At 68.5% G+C, this 18177-nt stretch overlaps 1 protein-coding gene across 7 annotated transcripts in view; it reads left to right on the plus strand.

Moving 5' to 3' along the window:
- Nucleotides 1-13741, plus strand: part of GNB1L (G protein subunit beta 1 like) — a 31994-nt gene extending 18253 nt beyond the window's left edge. For 3 of the 7 annotated variants that reach the window (XM_065903693.1, XM_065903692.1, XM_065903691.1), the window contains exons 2-7: nt 1684-1810; nt 2188-2313; nt 5407-5569; nt 7590-7688; nt 10024-10239; nt 13093-13741. In XM_065903693.1, the coding sequence (XP_065759765.1) occupies nt 1692-1810; nt 2188-2313; nt 5407-5569; nt 7590-7688; nt 10024-10239; nt 13093-13344 (975 nt within the window). In that variant the 5' untranslated portion in view covers nt 1684-1691 and the 3' untranslated portion in view covers nt 13345-13741. Of the gene's footprint in view, nt 1-1683; nt 1811-2187; nt 2314-5406; nt 5570-7589; nt 7689-8693; nt 8926-10023; nt 10240-13092 lie in introns of those variants that run through there. The other 4 variants (XR_010658797.1, XR_010658795.1, XM_065903690.1 and 1 more) reach the window with 3 other exon arrangements.
- The last annotated feature ends 4436 nt before the right edge of the window (nt 13742-18177 follow it).

Genomic DNA, 18177 nt, shown 5'->3' on the forward strand with positions numbered 1-18177 from the left:
AGCCCTGCTCTCTGCTGGGTCCCTCCACACCTGCGGCCCCTGCAGGCCCCCGCGCTGGGCCAGCCTCCTCGTCTGCTTGCGCTGTTGACGGGAGCCGGCCTGGGGTGCTCCACATGAACCGCCAAGGCCTGGTCTCGGGTCCTGGTGACGGATGCTCAGGCTGCGGTTCTGGCCCTGAGGTGGCTGAGAGCTGTGAGGCAGCGTCGGGTAGCTCTGGGCGCAGCTCCAGCTCCGGTTCAGCCTGATGGTCCCACCGGCACGGGGTCTCACCCGCAGGGGCTGCTCCTGTGAGATGACCTGCCCCCGAGCGCCCTGGCCTTGTCCCCCGCAGGCCAGGGCTCAGCCACAGGGTGCGGGGCCTGCAGAACCCAGAACCCCCGCAAGATGTAAGCCCATGGCCTCCTCGTCTGGGGGCCGGGCCTGGGGGCCCTGGGGGCTTGTGTTGCAATGGTGGAAGAGCCGTCAGACTCTCTTCTTAATTTTTGAAGGAATGTGTCTTGCAGAACGCAAAGCTGTGCTCTGTGGGTTAACTGTTGGACTCCTCTGCCTGCCGAGGGGTAGACTGACAGGCCAGGGGCGAGGCCTCCAGGCGCCCGGGTGCTCACTGCTCAGGGCGGCCTGCTGCCAGGAGATGGGATAATGTGATTATTCTCAATTAGATTAATAAAGAATAATTAGACATCATAAATCAAGTCATCATGGGGTATTGTCATGGGAAAAATATGTAGCTAGAATTAATTAGTTTTCAAATAAAGCGTTTACTTTAATTGCCTGAAATGATGGAGCCCTTAATTGCTGAGGCTTCGTCTTGGCCTGAGCGTCCGGCTGTTGTAACAACGTGACGAGTTTGTTCCCTGTGTCCTTCCGTTGGGAAACAGGGCGAGGGGGCCTGATTCATCCGCTGGAGCCAGCCCCATGCAGGTTCTGGAAACTCCCGTCAGGCCGCGGGCGGATGGCAAGTGCGGGCTAAGCCTCTGCTGGTGCTGCCCAGGGCCCGCGCTGCGTGCGTGTGTGCGTGCCCACTGTGTGAACACGTGTGTGCCTGGCGGCCTGCACTGTGGGAGCCCTCGGCCCCTGGCCCGTGGCACTCTGCTGGCTGTGTGCAAACTGGGGGGTTCTGTCCCGGGGCCCAGCAGGACAGCTCCTCAGCCGCCCTGGGCTCTGCTCCCAGCCGTCCGCTCGGCCTGGCCCAGGACCTGTGGGCAGACAGGTGGCCGTGGCTGCCAGCGGGACTGGGGCAGGGTGGTCGGGGGGACTCGGAGTGGCCCCGGCAGCTCCTCCTTTGGGGGGCCCACAGGCCTTAATCACAAGATCGGGGATTTGAGGCAGGGTCTGTGCTCTGTGAGAGCAGCCCTCCCGGGCGGTGGAAGATTACCAGGCCTGTGTCTTGCCCGCACACCGTGGGGGCCGCTGCTATGTCCCTGGGTGGCGGTGTGCGGGGTCCAGAGCCTGGAGGAGGCAACTGACTGGCCCGTTGCTTGGGCCGGGGTTGGAGGGAGGACCGGGACCCACACGCCTCCAACTGCGCAGGGAGGGCTGGGCAGGAAGGGCAGGCCAGGGGATGCGGAGGGCAGGGCAAGGGCTCCAGGTGATGGGGGCCCGCCGTCTGGGGGACCCAGGGGCGCCCATGCCATCTGCAGGAGCGAGGAGTGCGCAGTTGTTCACGCCCCCCTCTGTCTGCAGGCGAGCGCATGGCAGCCCCCGCACCCCCACCGCCAGACCCCCAGTTCGTTCTGCGCGGCGCCCACTCAGCCGTGCATGCGCTGCACTTCTGCGATGGAGCCGAGGGGCGCCCGCTGCTCCTCTCAGGGTGAGTGCCCTGCCCAGGTGGCCAGGAAGAGTTGGGGGAAGTCTCAGGCTGCCCCCACCCCGGGCACGTGCCTTAGGCCCCCCCGCAAGCATGCAGGTGTCTCTCTCAGCACCCGCTCCCCAGGAGAGAGCTGCTCCGGGCTCCTGCCCTGCCTGGAAGCGGAGTGCGTCTCCCGGGCGCATGTGGCCAGCTGTCCCCTGCAAGCTGCTGGCTGGAGCGCCTGCTCACTGGCCGAGTGGTGTCCCCCCGGCCCCCACCCCACACCCAGGCCTGACTCCAGCCCGCCCCCCGACCCCCAGGCCTGACTTCAGCCCGCCCCCCCGCCCCCAGGGCCAGCCCTGATCCCCCCGCCCGGCCCTGCTGTGCTGTCTGAACAGGTCGCTGCGTGGGCTGGTGCACGTCTGGAGCCTAGAGACGCGGAGGCCGCTCACTGCCCTGGACGGCCACGGGGGCCAGTGTGTGACCTGGCTGCACACGCTTCCCCGGGGGCCCCAGCTGCTCAGGTGGGTCGCGGTGGCGCTGACCCGGGGGTGGAGGTCTCCCGTGGACGGCCCGGGGCCCCAGCCGCGCAGGGCAGCCCCGGCACCAGGGGGCTGTCCTAGGGCGGCCTCTGTGAGAACCCACCGGGGAGCTCCTGTGGGCTGGGGGTGCGGTCTACCCTGAGCGCAGCGGCTGCAGGCGCCCCCCGTCAGGGCCCACAGGCCGCGGGCGGCTCCTGAGTGCTCGCGCTCCAGCCAGGGGCCCCGTGGGTGGCAAGCAAAGGCCACGTGCCACAGCGAAGACCAAACGCGGCCACAGCAGCTCATGAAGCAAATGCTGAAGGTTAAGGGAGAGCCGCTCCCCGCCCGGATGGTTGAGGCCGCGCCCCGCGGGCCCTGGCCCGAGCGGGGCCCACCCGAGCCCGCCGCCCCCTGCAGGCTGGGCCGTGGTGTCAGGATACCCACTCCGCAGCTGCCTTCCTGCGAGGGGGTGGTTGGTCCCCGGGGCGGCACCGAGCCTGCGCTGAAACTCAGCAGGCTGCTGGGGGTGGCAGGAGACGGCAGAGCGAGGGGTGCGGTCTCTGGGCAGGAGACCACGTGTGTGGAGGCCGCGTGGGCCTGGCCTGTGCGTCCCAGGAGGGGCTGGGGGCTGGCATCAGGGCAGGGGCCCGTGGAGGCAATGGGACGCGCCCCAGCTGGGCGGTTGGCCAGGAGGCAGCTGGGGGTACAGGGCACGCTGGGGACCTCCGCCTTCCCCTGGAGAGAGGCACCGTCCAGGACGGGGGCCCTGCTGTCAGACCAACTGCTGCCTGGGGCTCTCTGCCCTTCTCCAGGGGTCACACCCCCAGATAGCTGACAGGTCAGAGGGCTTTCCCGAGCACCCTCTGCCCCGGGACTCCTGCACAGGTCGGCTCTGCGGCCCTGGACTTGGAGCCTGGGCACCTGGGCACCATGGCACCTGGTCCCCAGGAGCGAGGCCTCGAGGCCCCAGCAGGCTTCAAAGCACTTTTGTGCTGGATGCAAGCATCTTGCGAGCCTGGAGCGGCTGAGGCTGGGCAAGTTGGGGCTGTGTCCTGGACGTGTGCTCGTCCAGCCCCCGCAGGGCCTCGCCCCATCCCCCGCGCTGCCCAGATGCACCCCTTGCACATGGGCCTCGCGCTCTCCATGATGGTTGGAGTAGGGGCTGTGTCCGAAGACCCCGCTGAGCTGCCCAGCCTTCCTCCTGGATGTTGAGTGGAGGTGTGGGCCTTTATGGGCCCCCTGCTCCCCCAAGCAACCTGGGCTGTCCTGGGGGAGCCCCCCCGGGAGGCGGGCCCTTTGGAGAGTCGGCCTGTGGACACGTAGGGGGGCGCTGGTGTGCGTGCGTGACAGCTGGCCAGGGTGCCCCACTGGCCAGACACAGAGCACGCAGGTGCTTGAGGGGCCAGGTGTGTGCGGCAGCGTGGAGGCCGGGGCCCAGCTGTGTTTGCAAGTCCGGCCTCTGAAGTGGCACTCAAAGGGGAGGTGCCCTTTCACATCAGGGGCCGGAGGACAAAGCTGGGGCCCGGCCAGCCTCACCAGACCCTGCAATCCCCCGGCCCGGCCCGCATGCCCGAGGCCACACCTGTGCCTGTGGGCGGGCCCCTCCTGCTCTGGGCTGAGTGACAAGCTTACAGAAAGAGGCCTGGGAGTTTGAGCGTGGCTGTGTGGTCGTGGGGGAGCCCTGGGCAGCCGTGCTCCCCCGACCCTGCTTGCCTGGCCCTTCCTCTCCATCTTTGGAAGGATGCTCCCACCTTCTTGCTTTACCGTCTGAACAGGCATCTCCAAAGTGCGGAGACTTGTTTTATGTTTTGGGGGGTTTTAAACCTAAACGAGCGACCGAGCAGCTTCCGCCCACCCTGCCGGCGGGACAGGCCAGGGTGTGCGGCTGCCGTGTCGTGAGGGCCTGTCCTGCTCTGAACGTGTGGTCCAGGTGCCCGCCTTTGCCAGTGCGCGGCAGAGGGGTTCACCTGGGGTGGTGTGGATGAGGCTTGAGAAGCCTTCCGGGGGCCCCCGGTGCCCGAGAAGAGGCTCCCGCTGGCCGGTCTGGGGTCGGGGTGGTCGGGACACAAGCGTCAGTGAGGACCGTGGGCGACGGCCCGTTAGTCACACGGGAGCAGGCGGAGGCTGCCCTGGGGGGTCACCGTTGTCCACACAGTGCCCACTTCGGGGGGGCGGCTTTTAGTGGGCACACCCGGCGAGCACATCTGTGCAGGCGTGAGGGGTGGGCGTCGGCCTCGTGCACAGGGCCGTCCCCGTGTTGTTGGCCCCGAGTGTGGAATGCCACCCTGGAGATGACACCCAGGGGCCCCCCACACACACGAGAGACAGGGCGAGGCACAGCCTGCCCGGTCCAAGAGCCTGGTGAGCGCTGGCCGGCCAGTGTTCACCCGGGATCCAAGCTAGCCGCTCCCAGCCCGGCGATGACGCGCGTGGCTGTGCCTGGTCCTTCAGCTCGGGGGCCAGCATGGAGGCCCCGTGTCCCCACTGCCCTCGTGGGCCGCCCAGCCCCCACCTCCGCTTCTGTCCTGCCCCACACATGACTCCTCCCCGGGTACGGGCTCGCGGCCCGCAGGGGGTCTCGTGAAGCCCCCGGGTGAGCCCGCCCGCTGTCCCGGCCCCTCCGTCCCCTCCCGCCTGTGCCCACGTGCCTTCCCCACGTTCCCGGACCTCGGCCGGCCCTTGGGTTCTGTGGGCTGAGCCTCCCGTTCCCTGGACCCCCGGGGCTCTCAGGTCGGACTGCTGAGGCGGGCCTTCGGGAGGAGACCCTCCGCGTCCATGCCTCGTCCCCCGGGGGCGTGTGCGCAGTGCACATGTCAGAGACGGTCTCCTGCTCCTGGGCTCCTCGGACGGGAGACCCGAGGGCCAGCAAGGGGCCGCTGCAGGCACGCAGGCTTGCGCTGCGGTGGGCCCAGCCTCTCAGGGCGCCAGTGCCAGGCGGTGGGCGGGCTCCCACGACCCGTCCTCAGTGTCTGCCCCTGCCTGCCACGGACCCCAGGCCAGCACGTCGGGGCTGCAGGCGCAAGTGTGGCCCCTCTCAGCGTAGGAGCCAGGGCCCTCCCTGAGAGGGTCACAGCCCGCTGCCTCCTGTTCTGGCAGCCAGGGCCGCGACCTACAGCTGTGCATGTGGGACCTGGCAGAGGGCAGGAATGCCGTGGTGGACGCCGTGCGCCTGGAGAGCATGGGCTTCTGCAGGGCCTCCGTCCTGGCCGAGGGCCCGCAGCGCTGGATGGTGGCCGTGCCCGGGAGAGGTAATGATGAGGTGAGTGAGCCCCGAGCGGCTCTGGGGTCTCTGAGCGGCCGAGGCCTGGTCTTCTACATGGTGGCCATGGTAGAGGGCTTGGGCAGGGGGCCCAGGTGGGCCGAGGTCTCCGGGAGGCCCTCAGGGCATCAGGAGCAGGCAGACCCATGTGGTCCAGGTGGGCCTCAGAGCCGGGCCAGCAGGGGAGGTGGCCTTTCGGGGTCAGAGCTGGGTGCCGACATGAAGCCTTGGGCAGGGCTGGGACGCTGCTGGGGGACGTGTACTGGGGTGGCGACTGCAGGACAGAGGGGGACGTCAGAGAGCAGACCCCAGAGTCACTGTTGGAGGGGCGCAGGCTGAGCAGGGACTGGACAGCTGGGCCTGGGGGGGGCGCTGGGGGGGTCAGAGCCACATACCCGGGGGCGGCACCCCCTCCATCCCCCACTGTGTCCTTGCTCCCTGAGGGCCGTTTGCAGGCAGGGCTAGGCAGGCACTCGAGCCCTGCACCCAGGAAGCTTGGCCAGCACCCAAGAGGAGCCGTGAATCTCAGAGCAGACCCAGCTCATAAATAACGAGGCAGGAACAGGCGTCTGTTTGTTCGCCGAGGCACTTAAATCTCCAATTAGGAGCTACATGTGCTTTTGTTGCCAATTTGCCAAAAACCTGTTAAAAGTTTTATTAATGTGAAGAGAGAGGGCCCCGCTCTCTACTGCGGCAGCAGCTAGATGGTACTGAGCCTGCTGCACTGGCGCCCTTCCCAAGCGGGCGGTGGGGGCTGGGCCCGGGGCTGGGCGCCTCCCGGGAGCGGGCCGTTCGCCGTGTTCCCGCCTGGACTCAGGCCGCGGGCCCAGGGGCGCCCGATGTGCCCAGGACGTGCTCCCGCCCCACCAGGCCTGGCCGTCTGGGTGGCCGCGCTTGCCCGAACCAGACATCCTTCTGGAAGCAGAACGTGCCCTCGGACGCCAGGAGGGAGCAGTGGTGTATGGGAGGCCCTCCCACCCCCCGGCCACAGGGACCGCGGTCACGTGCTCTCAGGCCAGCACTGCCCCCGGCCAGGCCCCCAACGTGCAGGCCCACAAACCCCTGGGCCCTGCCCTCGGCCGGGATGTGCCTGGACGCCTGAGGCCTGGGGGGTCTCCCCCGAGAGGACCCAGTGTCCTCCTGGTCTGCCCGGTCACTTCCGGGCCACACCCTGGGCCTCTGCGTCCTCCCCAACGTCCTTTGTCCTGCTGGCACCTCTCCTGAACCTCACAGCTGCCGCGGGGGCGTCTCGCATTTCTGACTCATGGCGGGGCAACCCTCTCGTGGCTCAGGTCCTTTTCCACGTCTTTGGGGCAGTGAGGACAAGGTGTGCAGGGCGGAAGCTGGCCCTGCAGGCACGACAGTGTGGAGAGCGTGTGTCAGACGCATGTGCGTGTGTGGTGTTGGTGAGAGCATTCACCCCCAGACCGCACGTCTGCACCTCTCATTCACCCGGAGTCCCTCCCAGGGGTCCTGTGTTCGGTCCTGTATTCCCAGCAGGCGTGCAGTCCTCTCGATGCTGCAGACTGTCTGCACCGCGACCTAGCCATCCGCAGACCTGGGCTGCCCGTGTCCCCGCCAGCACACTGCCCGTGGCATGTCCCCCACAGAGTGGCCACCGGGCAGGGCACCCAGGAGAGTCTGTGCTGGCGTGAGCGACTCCAAGCACAGGGAGGCCAGGACAGCCCAGAGGCTCCAGGCCGTCCGCGTTTCAGGCCCAGTCCGGTGGGGGTGCCAGGAGGGCGGGGGCGCAGGCGCTGAGTCAGCACGTCGGGCCAAGCTGCCCACCCGGCCGGGAGGTCAACACGAGGGAGGCCCCAGGCGACTGCTGGACGGTGGCACCCTCGAGGGCCCTGCCGGTCCCTGGGGCGTCACGCGTGCGTCCCGCACGGCCGGGAGCCGGGGGGCTGTGCGGAGGCTCAGACAGGCCCGCAGCGCCGAGCTGAGCCTCGAGACTCCTGCTTATGCGGCCCAGGCTCGACCTGGCTGCAGCCCAGACCCGCCTGCTTTCTACTGTCAGGTCCAAGTTCTGGAGCTGCCGTCCAAGACGTCGGTGAGCTGCCTGAAGCCCGAGGCGGGGGCCAGACTGGGCATGCCCATGTGCCTGCAGCTCTGGCAGGTAAGGCCCTGCGCCCGGCCCCGCCCTGGCCACGCCCCCGGGTGTGAGTCATGCCTATTAGGGACGGGGCTCCTGATCCCCCTCTTCCACCGCCTCACCGACCCCAGCCTGCCCCGCTCCTGCTGCAAAGGCGCCTGCAGCCCCTGCGGGACTCGTTCTCGCCCCCGCGGGTGGTGGGGGTCAGCGGCCGCCTCCGGAGGAGCCACGTGCTGCCCTCTGGTCTGTGGGTGGTGCTGGCCAACTGTGCAAGCCTCGTGGCCTCTGCTCACGGGATGAGCTGCCTAGCTCTCCAGCCCGTGGGGGGCTCAGTGCTGCTGTCCGGTGGCCGTGTCTGCCTCTCTCGGCTGATCTTGCTGACCTCATGTGGTCGGGAGGTGTCTCCGAGGTTGCAGCAGGGGTGGGGGCGGCCTCGGTCGCTGTGGCATCTCTGCTCCGGGGGTAGCGAGTGGACGGCCCAGGGCATGCACTGCAGAGACTGGGCGGTGTCCTTGCTGCCGCATACGCCATGGGGAGCGGGTCACTGACCGGGGCCGCTCTCCTATGCCACTGGGACTGGGGGAGCCATCCCGCCCTGCGGTTAGATGTGGCCCCATGGGGTGAAGGGGCCTGTGCGCCCCGCTCCTGGCCCTCCAGGGCCCTGCCCTGCCTCATACTCGCTGCCCCTGCAGCTTCTGAACTGAGAGCAGCCCACGGGGTCGTAGGGAGGTGTGGGCCCCGAGACACCCCTGGACGGCGAGGCTGTGGGGCCAGGCTGGCGGGCCAGGGGGGTGGGGGTGCTCACAGCCCCAGAGGGGATGCATCGCATCCGCTCACTCTCTCTGGAGACGCTGTCAGTGTCATTGCCTAATCGTGTAAGAATTCCATCAGAACCACGTGTAGAAACAGGATGTACAAACTTGTCAAGGTAACCAGCACGGCTGACAGAAGGACATGCTGAGCTGCGATGGCTGATGCGGATCCAGCCCAGAGCGCCTGGCTCAGAGTCGGCTCTGGATGTCTCTCCAGGCCTGAGTCTCGGACTGCCTACCACTGACGGATCCGAGTGTGGCAGGGGGCCTGATCAGCCAGTCAGAGGCCTTCTGTTCAGCTCCTGAGAATGGACGACGTGTGTTGTGAGGAGGATGGTCACGTGGGAGGTCAGGGGTCATGCACACCCAACCTGGAGGCTGGCCCTCCAGTGCTCGTCCTCTGGCCACGGGGCTCCCCGGGAACCTGGAGGTGCTGGGGCCCCTGTGGCCAGCACGTCCGGGGGCGGGTGGGGGTGCTGAGTGAGTGGGGTGGGCCTGCCCACGGGGTCTCTGTACGGCGGGGGGCCTGGGGGCCTCAGTGCAGGGGGGTGGGCCCCGTACCAGAAGCTCTGACTGCTGCCCCCGCCGCTGCACGGGGCCCGGACGGGTCAGCGGCATGCAGCCCTCACTTAGCCATGGTGCTCGGAGCCCCCGGCCCAGGAGCGGGGCAGCCCCCGTGCAGGGGGAACGTGCGGGCAGGGGCAGTGGGAGGCCAGGGCGGAGCCCCCAGGGGGCGGACCCAGGCCCAGCAGTCTGCACGGTGGGAGCTCATGTGGTCATCTGAAAACGGGGCATACAGGAGCCCTCCCATCCCTCCAGACCCCAGGTGGACCCGTGTGGGGCTCCATGCCCCCTTCTCTCCCTGGCACCCTTGGGTCACGCGTGCGGTGCAGCCCCAGGCCCACAGGAGGGCCATGTCCAGCAAAGCCCAGGCCACGTCCAATGCCAGCCTCCCTTCTCAGGGCTGCGGCAAGCCCGGGCCAGGCCCCCGCTGGCCCTCTAGGACCCAGGGCGGCCGCTGAGCCCCTGGTCGGGGAAGCCCCGCGACCCGGGTGAGGGGCAGGCGTGCTCAGTCAGCTCTGAGCCCCGGGGGCTTGGCCAGCGGTCCCGGGGAGGCCACCAGGCTCAGGGCAGCCGCTCCTGGTTGGTGCCAGGCCGGCCTGGGGTCCACATGCCTCCCACCCCCCGCGGCTGCTGCGCAGCCTCTGACCCGCGCCCTCATCTATCACACGGCGGGCGGGGCACTGACTCCATGGGCTTGGCGACCGGAGGCGGGGGGCTCGCGGTGACGTTGACAGAGTGCAGAAGGCTCATTTTTCACGTAGACGGAGCTCAGGGTTTTCTTTGGCCGGCTTGCCAGACAGGTGGCCGGCCCCACCCAGGGGTAGCCGCGCATGTCAGTGGCGGGAAGGAGCCGGAGGGCCGGCCCGTGCCCCGCGTCCCCCGGCACTGGCCCAGACTGCATGTCGGGCCCCCGGGCCCAGTGGGGTGGGCCACCGTCCCCAGCCCCTTCTCCCCACAGAGCCGACGCCCCACTGTCCCCACAGGCCGAGTCCAGCTCCCGCCCATTGCTTCTGGCCGGCTACGAGGATGGCTCGCTGGCCCTGTGGGACGTCTCCACGCGGAAGGTGTGCAGCCGCGTCGCCTGCCACTCGGAACCCGTCATGGGCCTAGCCTTGGACCCGCGGAGGGCCAGGGGCGTGTCGGGCTCCGCAGAGAAGGCGCTGGCCGTCTGGAGCCTGGAGGGACAGCAGGCACTGCAGGTCAGCGGGCCGGGCCGCGGGTTCATCCATCCTGCTCCGCGCCAGCGGTCTGATGGGCTGAAACAATATTTAGTCATGAAGAGGACTTGGTGCAGGTCCCCGGCTAATTAATCATCCGGGCCGGCGCGGGCAGGCGGCGGGCAAGGGGCCGGCACTCCTGAGCAGTTCACAGGGCTTGGGTTTCTCTCGGGCCTCGGCTGACAGCGGTCACGTCTCGTCCATTTAGAGGAAAGGCATGTAGGATGCGGGCTGTGCAAGCCAGTTTGAAAACTCAGAGGAATTTGGTCAGTAAGGAACTGATTAATCAAAAAAAAGAACCAAACCGTACGTGGAGAAATCCCCTAGTGAGGCCCCTGTAGCGTCTGCATGCTGCCTGGTGGGGGTGGGGGGGCCTCGGGGCAAAGTGACCCAGGCCTTGCCCGCCCTCCATGGCCACGGAGCCCCTGGGGCCACGTCTGAGTGCCCAGTCCTGTGTGGAGCCTGGGTGCACGCTGGCTTCTGGGGGGGGTGGGAGCCCCCGTTCGCCAGGAGGCCTCGGGAGGCTGAGATCCTGTCCACAGTCAGCTCTGAGGGCCCAGGTCTGGGGAGCAGGTCCTGCACCCGCCGAGGACCCCCACAGCGAGGGAGCACGGGGCAGGGCCGCCAGGGTGAGCCACAGGCAGGAGCCGGGAGCCGAGGCTAGACTCCAGTGGCTAGAGGAGTGCCGGCCTCCGGAAAGGCGCCCCCTTGGGAGGGCTGCGCTGGAAGCAGAGCGAGTGGCCGTGGCTGCGGGTGGCATCTGAGTCGGACGCCGTGTCCCCGCGGAAGGGGCGGCAACCCAGCTCCCCTGGCACTGGCCTGCTCCCCGCAGGCCGGCCTGTACCTCACTCGCCAGCCAGCACGGTGGCTGCCGGGCCTGTGTATCAGCGAGCCCTCAGCCCCCATGGGGTGGGGCAGACCAGGTCCCCACCGGGTGCTCTGCTGTGGGGTGGGGCTTCTCCCATCACCAGGACCTTGGAGTCCTGGATGTGGGTGGTGGGAGTGGACATCCCCGAGGTGGGTGAGGCCGCGTTGTGCTCATCTCACGTCGAGGGTGGAGGGCCCGCCAGGCGGACATCAGGGCCCCTCCTCCTCTGCCCCTGCCAGCTGCGGCTGAGGCAGCCCCCCCACCCATGGGGTGCTGCACCCCTTCCTGGTGTCGCTTGGACTTTAGCCCAACTGCCGAGGCCTGGGGACCAGGCGGCTCCCCGGAGAGCCGCACCCCCCGCAGCAACCCTAGGCCCCCCCCGGCTGCTCCTGCTGTCTTGGCCAGGTCGGCCTGATGTGTCTTGCATTGTGGGGGAAACAGCGACAGAAACCTAAGACTCAGGGCGTATGGGGCATGTCCAGCACAGAACTGGAGGTGCCGCTCACCGATGTACTGGGAACTCCGGGCAGAAGGAGGCAGGGAGGCGGGAGGAGGCTGGCTGGGCCCCACTCCGCACCATCCCAGGGGTGCGCCACCGCCCGGCCACCTGCTGCCACCTCTCCAGAGCCACCGGTCCTGGAGGCTTCCAGGGGAGGGGTCGGGCCTCGGGGGCCGGGCGCGCTGGTGTCCACGGGCAAATCGCGGGCCCTCGGTGCTGCCCTGGGGCCGCGTGGGCAGAGATGTGCCTCGCCTCCCGGCCACGGCTCTAACAAGCCCAAATCAATCTCTCCGTGGGCAGGCGGGCGGGCTAGCGCTGCAGACGCAGCTGGGGCTCCGCGCGGAGCAGAGCGAGGTAATGGGAACCAGATGGGCCCAGTGCATTCCTGGCACCTGAGGTCACGCGCCGAGCAAGCCTTGGTGGCCGCGTCCTTCCCCGTGGTCCTGGTCCAGGCCCTGGGTCACCCTCACCAGGACGCTGGGCGTCCACCCACCTGGGGGTCCCCGCTCTGCCCCCTCTGGCGGGCTCTGGGCCACGGCCGCCCTCAGACAGGTGGTGTGCAGACCGCCCTGCCTCCTGCCTCAGGCGGGTCCATAGTCTTAAAGAGGCTGGTTTACGCTAGCCAGGCGGCTCTCCCTCCAGGCCCGGGCTGGTCGGCCAGGCCTCCCCCGCCCCCGTTGCTGACCGGGGCCTGCCGCCCTCCCCAATCCTGCCGGGGGTGCCCCACCGAAGCCAGCAGTGGGATGCGCGGGCCAGTGGGCAGGAGACACTGCCCACGCGTCCAGGGACCAGGAACAGGGCTCTGACCCCGTGACCAACCCCGGTGCTGGCGGGAAGGGTGGCCCGTCTTCTCCAGCCCAGGCGGTCCCAGCTTCCAGGAGGAGGAGGAGGATCCTTCCTGCCTCCTGGGTCCCTCCCAGGCAGCGATGCTCGCCTGCATGCACCCCACCCCGCAGGGACCCCCTCTCGGTCCCCACTGTTAACAGCCCCCCACAGCAGGCCACGTGGGTTCCGGCGCGTCCACCGCTCTGACCCCAGGGCTTGAGCACCAGGGGGAGGCAGGGGCAGGTCCTCGCCCCCGACAGTCAGGGCGCAAGCCTGCTCTACGCACGTTGCCTGCCCCCGCAGAGCCTGGCCTGTGGAGCAGAGGGGCGGCTGCTCTGGCGCTGGGGCACTCAGTCCTGAGCCTGGATTCCTGGGCAAGACGGGCAGAGGGCGTGGGACCCGTGGGGTGCTTGTCACCGTGGACAGGGAGGAGGAGGGACATCCCGGATGGTGGGGGATCCTGGAGGCGGGGCTCCTGGGGGTCCCCGGGGGTGGGGCATCCAGGGGGGCGGGGTGTCCTGGGGTTGGGGGAATCCAGGGGGCGGAGTGTCCTGGGGGTGGGGCGTCCTGGGGCTGATGAGGGAAGAGCATCGGAAGCAAACCTAAGGAGCCGCCTGACGTCTCCCTGCCCCTCTGATCACAGGTGCGCGGGACCCACGAGCTCACCAACCCCGGGATCGCCGACGTCAAGATCCGGCCAGACAGCAAGATCCTGGCCACCGCGGGCTGGGACCACCGTGTCCGCGTGTTTCAGTGGCGGACGATGCGGCCACTGGCCGTGCTGGCCTTCCACAGCGCCACCGTCCACTGCGTGGCCTTCGACACTGCGGGCCTGCTGGCCGCGGGCTCCGGGGACCAGCGCATCAGCGTCTGGTCGCTCTACCCGCCCACGTGACTCAGCACAGGGGGATGCAGGCACAGAGGCGTGGTCCTGGGCCCCCCGGGTCACTCCGGCCCCCTCCTTCCCGGGGCCAACTCCCCATCATGACGCAGAGCATGTGGGCCCTGGTGGCTGCTGTTTGCGGCATAACCAGGCTGGATGCTGGGCGCCTGCCAGGCAAGAGGCCATTCTGCGTGCCTGACAATAAACGTTTGCAGACCTGCAGCTTGGAGGCGTGAATTCTCCCAGGTGACCCCGCTTCCCTGGGGTGGCAGAGCCAGGGCCATCCTCAGAGCGTCCCCCGGCAGGTGGCCGGCCACACAGCGGGGTGAGGGTGGGGGTCGTGGTCCCAGGCTCCAACCCCCGCAGACAGCCGGGGCTGAGGGCTGACAGTGTGTGCCAGGAAGAGGATGCCAGTGGGGAGTGGGGGGGGGCCAGGCCTGCAGCGGGGTCCCAGGAGTGAGGCTGATGGGCAGCTGGCCGCCGTAGGGTGGCCTTTGGGTGTGGGACGCAGGGGCTGAGCTGGGAAGACGGGGACCGGGGCCGCTTCTGACCCTCCTCGCCAGGCTGCGGGCTGGGAGGAGGAAGGCCCGGCGCTGGGGGTGGGGGCCGCGCCCCAGGGCTGCCTGGCCCTCGCTGAGCTTCACCCGGCGGGTCCGGGTGCTGGGCCTGTGGGGGCCTGGCCCTCACCAGCATCTGGGGCCCACATGTGCATCCAGGTGGCGGGACGCCATGCTGCGAGGGCAGGGGCCCGCCGGACGGTGTGGCCTCCAGGTCCCGCGCAGGGCCAGGGGACGGCGAGCTTCGGCTGGTGGGGTGAGGCAGGGACACAGGTGTGGTTGACATGCCAGCACTGCGTGGGGCCGCAGCAGGAGGGCCCGAGGAGACGGGGGCTTCACGTGAGACCGGTCCCCTGCCCCAGAGGAGGCAGCTCCTTGCAGCCCTGAGGGGCACCTGCGTCCTTGGAGAGCTCTGTGATTAGATACTGACGAGCGTAGTCACTGAACTTGCAGCCAGCGTTGACACATTGGGGAATTCTGCTCTATCACAGCCACAAGCTGATTTATGAGCGGAGGTGGGGTGTGACGGCCTGGGGAGTTATCACTGCACAACATCTAGCTGATCAGTCTGGAGGGTGAACAGCTGACATTGTTTTTATTTGGAAATTTCAAGCATAGATCAAAGTGAAGGGGAAAAGCACAGAGCCAGCACCCGGCTTCATCGTGAGGCCTTGGCCTCCAGTTGTCAGGCCAGCTCTGGAGTTCATCCGGGGGGCCTGGGCGAGCCGAGGCCAAGGGCCTTCCCTGGGCCAAGACCCTGGGCCTCGATGCGCCTCTCGGCTCGGCTCCTCGGGGAAGGATGGCAGGAGATGGTTCTGGGAGTGACTGAGCCCCCGAGCTGCACGGCCGGGCTCAGGGATGGCAGGGGGGCCTGGGGGATAATGGGGCGGGGGTCGAGGGGCCCGGCCCAGGGCGGGGCTGGGGGACGCCACAGGGCTCCAGGCGCTGTCCCCCAGCCCCGCTGCCCCGTTACTCCCGGCATCCAGCGCCGCCCCTTCCAGCCTGGGTGTGGACATGGTGCCCAGCCGTCCACGCCACCGTTCTCCCTCGTTTGGGCCGGGCCCCGTGGATAGAGGGACCCCGTGGGGCGCGTCTCTGTCCGTCCGTTTGGCCCTCGTGGTGGACGTGCCCCGAGGCCCCCTCCCGCCCAGCTGGCCGTGTGCAGCCCTGAGCGCTGGGCCTGGGCCGCCCGAGCCCGTCCTGGGCCTGCTCTGCCCGCGGCATGGCTGACCCCGTCCTGGTGGACGTCGCTGTCTTCCCCGGCGCACGCAGTACTCGAGCACAGAAGCTCTCTGAGGACGCTGCGGCGCTGGATGTGCCTGGAGGTGTCGCTCTGCCCGGCCCCCCACCCCGGGCCTGGCCCGAGGGCCGAGGGTGGGAGCCCCACACACAGAGGGGAAGACGCTGGGTGGGCCAGGAGGCTGCGGAGTCAGCAGGACCCCCTGCTCCCAGGGTCAGGGTCAGGGGTCAGGGGTCGGCAGCACCTTCCTGGTGGTTTCGGGGACCTTTCTCAGGGTCCCCCCCGGGCCTGCCCCTCAGGCCCCTTCTGCTCCAGAGCCACCGGGACAGGCCAGGCTCTGCTTTCAGAGGGGCCCTCTCCTGGGAGTCCTGAGCCCACACCCCACTGGAGCCCGCAGCTGGACGGCCTGCCTCGTGGCAAGTCTGGGCCCCTGGGCACAGGGGGCTGGCGGGGGCTGGATGGACCCGGCCTGGTGGGCACACAGCCAAGAGAGGGGCTCCCGCGGGAGGGACACACATCCGTCCAGCTGTGTACCAGGCAGGCCACGGGGCTCAGAACGCCGGGCCGTGCTGTGAGCTGACCCCGACCCTGTGCCCCCAAGATTCCTGTGCCTGCAGGCTGGCCTCCACCTGCCTAGGGTGACAACCGGCAGGCGTCTCCAGACACGAAACAACCCTGGGAAAAACTGTCAGTTTACAGACTCGTGAGGACTGACTTGGGCTTCCCAGGGGGCGCGGTGGTAAAGAACCTGCCTGCCGAGGCAGGAGACTCAGGTTTGATTCCTGGGTCAGGAAGATCCCCTGGAGGAGGGCATGGCAACCCACGCCAGTATTCTTGCCTGGAGAGTCCCATGGACGGAGGAGCCTGGCGGGCTGCAGTCCACGGGGTCGCAGAAGAATCAGACACGACATGAGTGTGCACACTGAGTGTGCACACATGTATGAGGACTTACTTGATCGAGATGAATAGCATGGTTTTAATAGACTGTGAATAACCCAGGGGTTATAAATTGTTAAACATACATAAATACACTTAAAAGTTTCTGGCATCTTGGCTGTTTTTTGGTGCGCGGCTCGGCGGCATCAGGGACCCACACGGGGTCCTGCAGTGGTCAGCACACACATCTCCAGAGCTGTCTGTCTTCCTAAACTGACGCTCTGCCCCGTCCCCATCCCCCGCCCCAGCCCCCACCATCTACTTCCTGTCTGTGACTCTGACGACCCCGGGGCCTCGTGCAGGTGGAGCCACGCAGGGTCTGTCCTGCGTCTGGCGCTTCACCGGGCATCCGGTCCTCGGGGCTCATCCGTGTCGTGGCGCCAGCACGTCCTTCCTTTTCATCGCCCGTGTGGACAGACCGGGCCTCTGTCCATCCACTGATGAGCTGTCTGCGGGGGCGGGGGGGGGGGGGGGGTGAGGCTCCCGCCACTCGAGGGCTGGACCACCCTGAGCCTGGGTGGATGCGTGTGGGCTCAGGGCCTGCTCCCAGCTCTCCTGGGTCCACACCGGGCATGGGATTCCGTCTGCCGGCTGTGCCTGCTGCCCGGCTCTGCGCCCGCCAGCACTGGCTGTCTTCCGGGGCTTTCTGCCGTTGACAGCCGCCCTCGTGGGTGCGAGCTGCTCCTTGCCGTGGTCTAATCCGGGGTCTACGTTCACCCTCAGTTATCTTCCAGGGGTGCACATGAGAGGATCTCTGTCTTCTGGGAACTCGCTCTCTGGGGGGCACACTTGCATGGCAGCCGCTGACCACTGGAGGGACCCAGGAGCAGAAAGCAAGCCCGGGCCAGCTTCCCAGGGCGAGTTCGCCCTGTTGGCATGGGGTCGGGTGTCCAGCCCACCCCGGACCGGGGCCCTTCCCAGCATCCACGATACTGGGCGGCCGGGACGCCAGGGCCCCTGCCAGCAGCCCACCTGCAGAGCAGAGGACCGGCCACCGAGGCCTTGGATCCGGGAGAGCACCCCGCCCTGCCGCGTCGTGGGCAGGCTCCCAGCTCTCCCCAAGTGGGTGCTGATGGCGTCCTGGGCCCCCTCACTGAGGGCACCCCCCAGCCGGCCCCCCAAAGCCACAGAGGGCCTGCTCATCTGGGCCACAGAGGGGAAACGTGCTGGGACCGCCAGCCCCCAGGTGCTGCTCGGGGAGGGGGCAGCTCTCCAGGAGCGCCTCTGGTCACAGCCCAGGGGGCAGCAGCCCATGTGGGGCCCATGGCCTCCCCTCAGCCACCCCACAGAGACGGGGCTTCATCCTGAATGGCCGGAGGCTTCTCGCTGGCACAGGGGGCCATGGGGCGGTGGGGGGGTGGGGACCACAGTGGGTGGGCGTGGGGGGCTATGGGGGGTGGGTGGTGGATGGTGGGTAGGTGGGTACCATAGGGGTGCATGGGAGGTGCGTGGGGGTGGGCGGGGCCCCGGGGTGGATGGTGGGGCCCGCTCAGCAGGCAGCCTGGAGGCCTGTGGGCCCTGCGGCCATGTCCCCCCGCTTGCTGAGAGGCTCTCAAGCAGGAGTGCAGATGGCAGCCCAGGGCCCCGCAGGCTCTCCGGAGGAATGGCCGCCTGAGAGCCCCCAGATCCGGGCAGCTGCCTTTCAAGGAAGCTGCCTGATTTCCTTCTCACATTAAGAAGATCCACTTGCTGTTATCAGGAGGGAGGCCGCTTGCACACACGCAGCAGCTCCCATTTGTGCTGCAGCCTCATGGCTGGACCCCGAGCCCCCAGCACCGCTTCAGATCGGGGAGGTGGCCTCCAGGCACCTGGGGAACCTCACCCAGGTCGGTCAAGGGCACACGGCCTGCGGGGCTCCTGCAGCCAGGAGCCGGCGGCCAGGCGGCCCGTGGGCACAGGGCGTTGAGGCACACGGGAGGGCCCGGTGGACCAGGCGTCCCCGCCATGGACCGCCTGCCTGCCCGCGGTACACAGCCTGCTCGGGGAAGGCCCGTGTGCATCCCGGGACCACGGGGAGACAAACCGCCGGCCCTGCCCTGCACAAGGCCCCCATCAACCTGGCCGCCACCACCACCCTTACTCGGTGATGAGCTCATGGACATACTGGAGAAT

Source organism: Muntiacus reevesi, chromosome 13, assembly GCF_963930625.1.
Source record: "Muntiacus reevesi chromosome 13, mMunRee1.1, whole genome shotgun sequence".
NCBI lineage: Eukaryota > Metazoa > Chordata > Mammalia > Artiodactyla > Cervidae > Muntiacus > Muntiacus reevesi.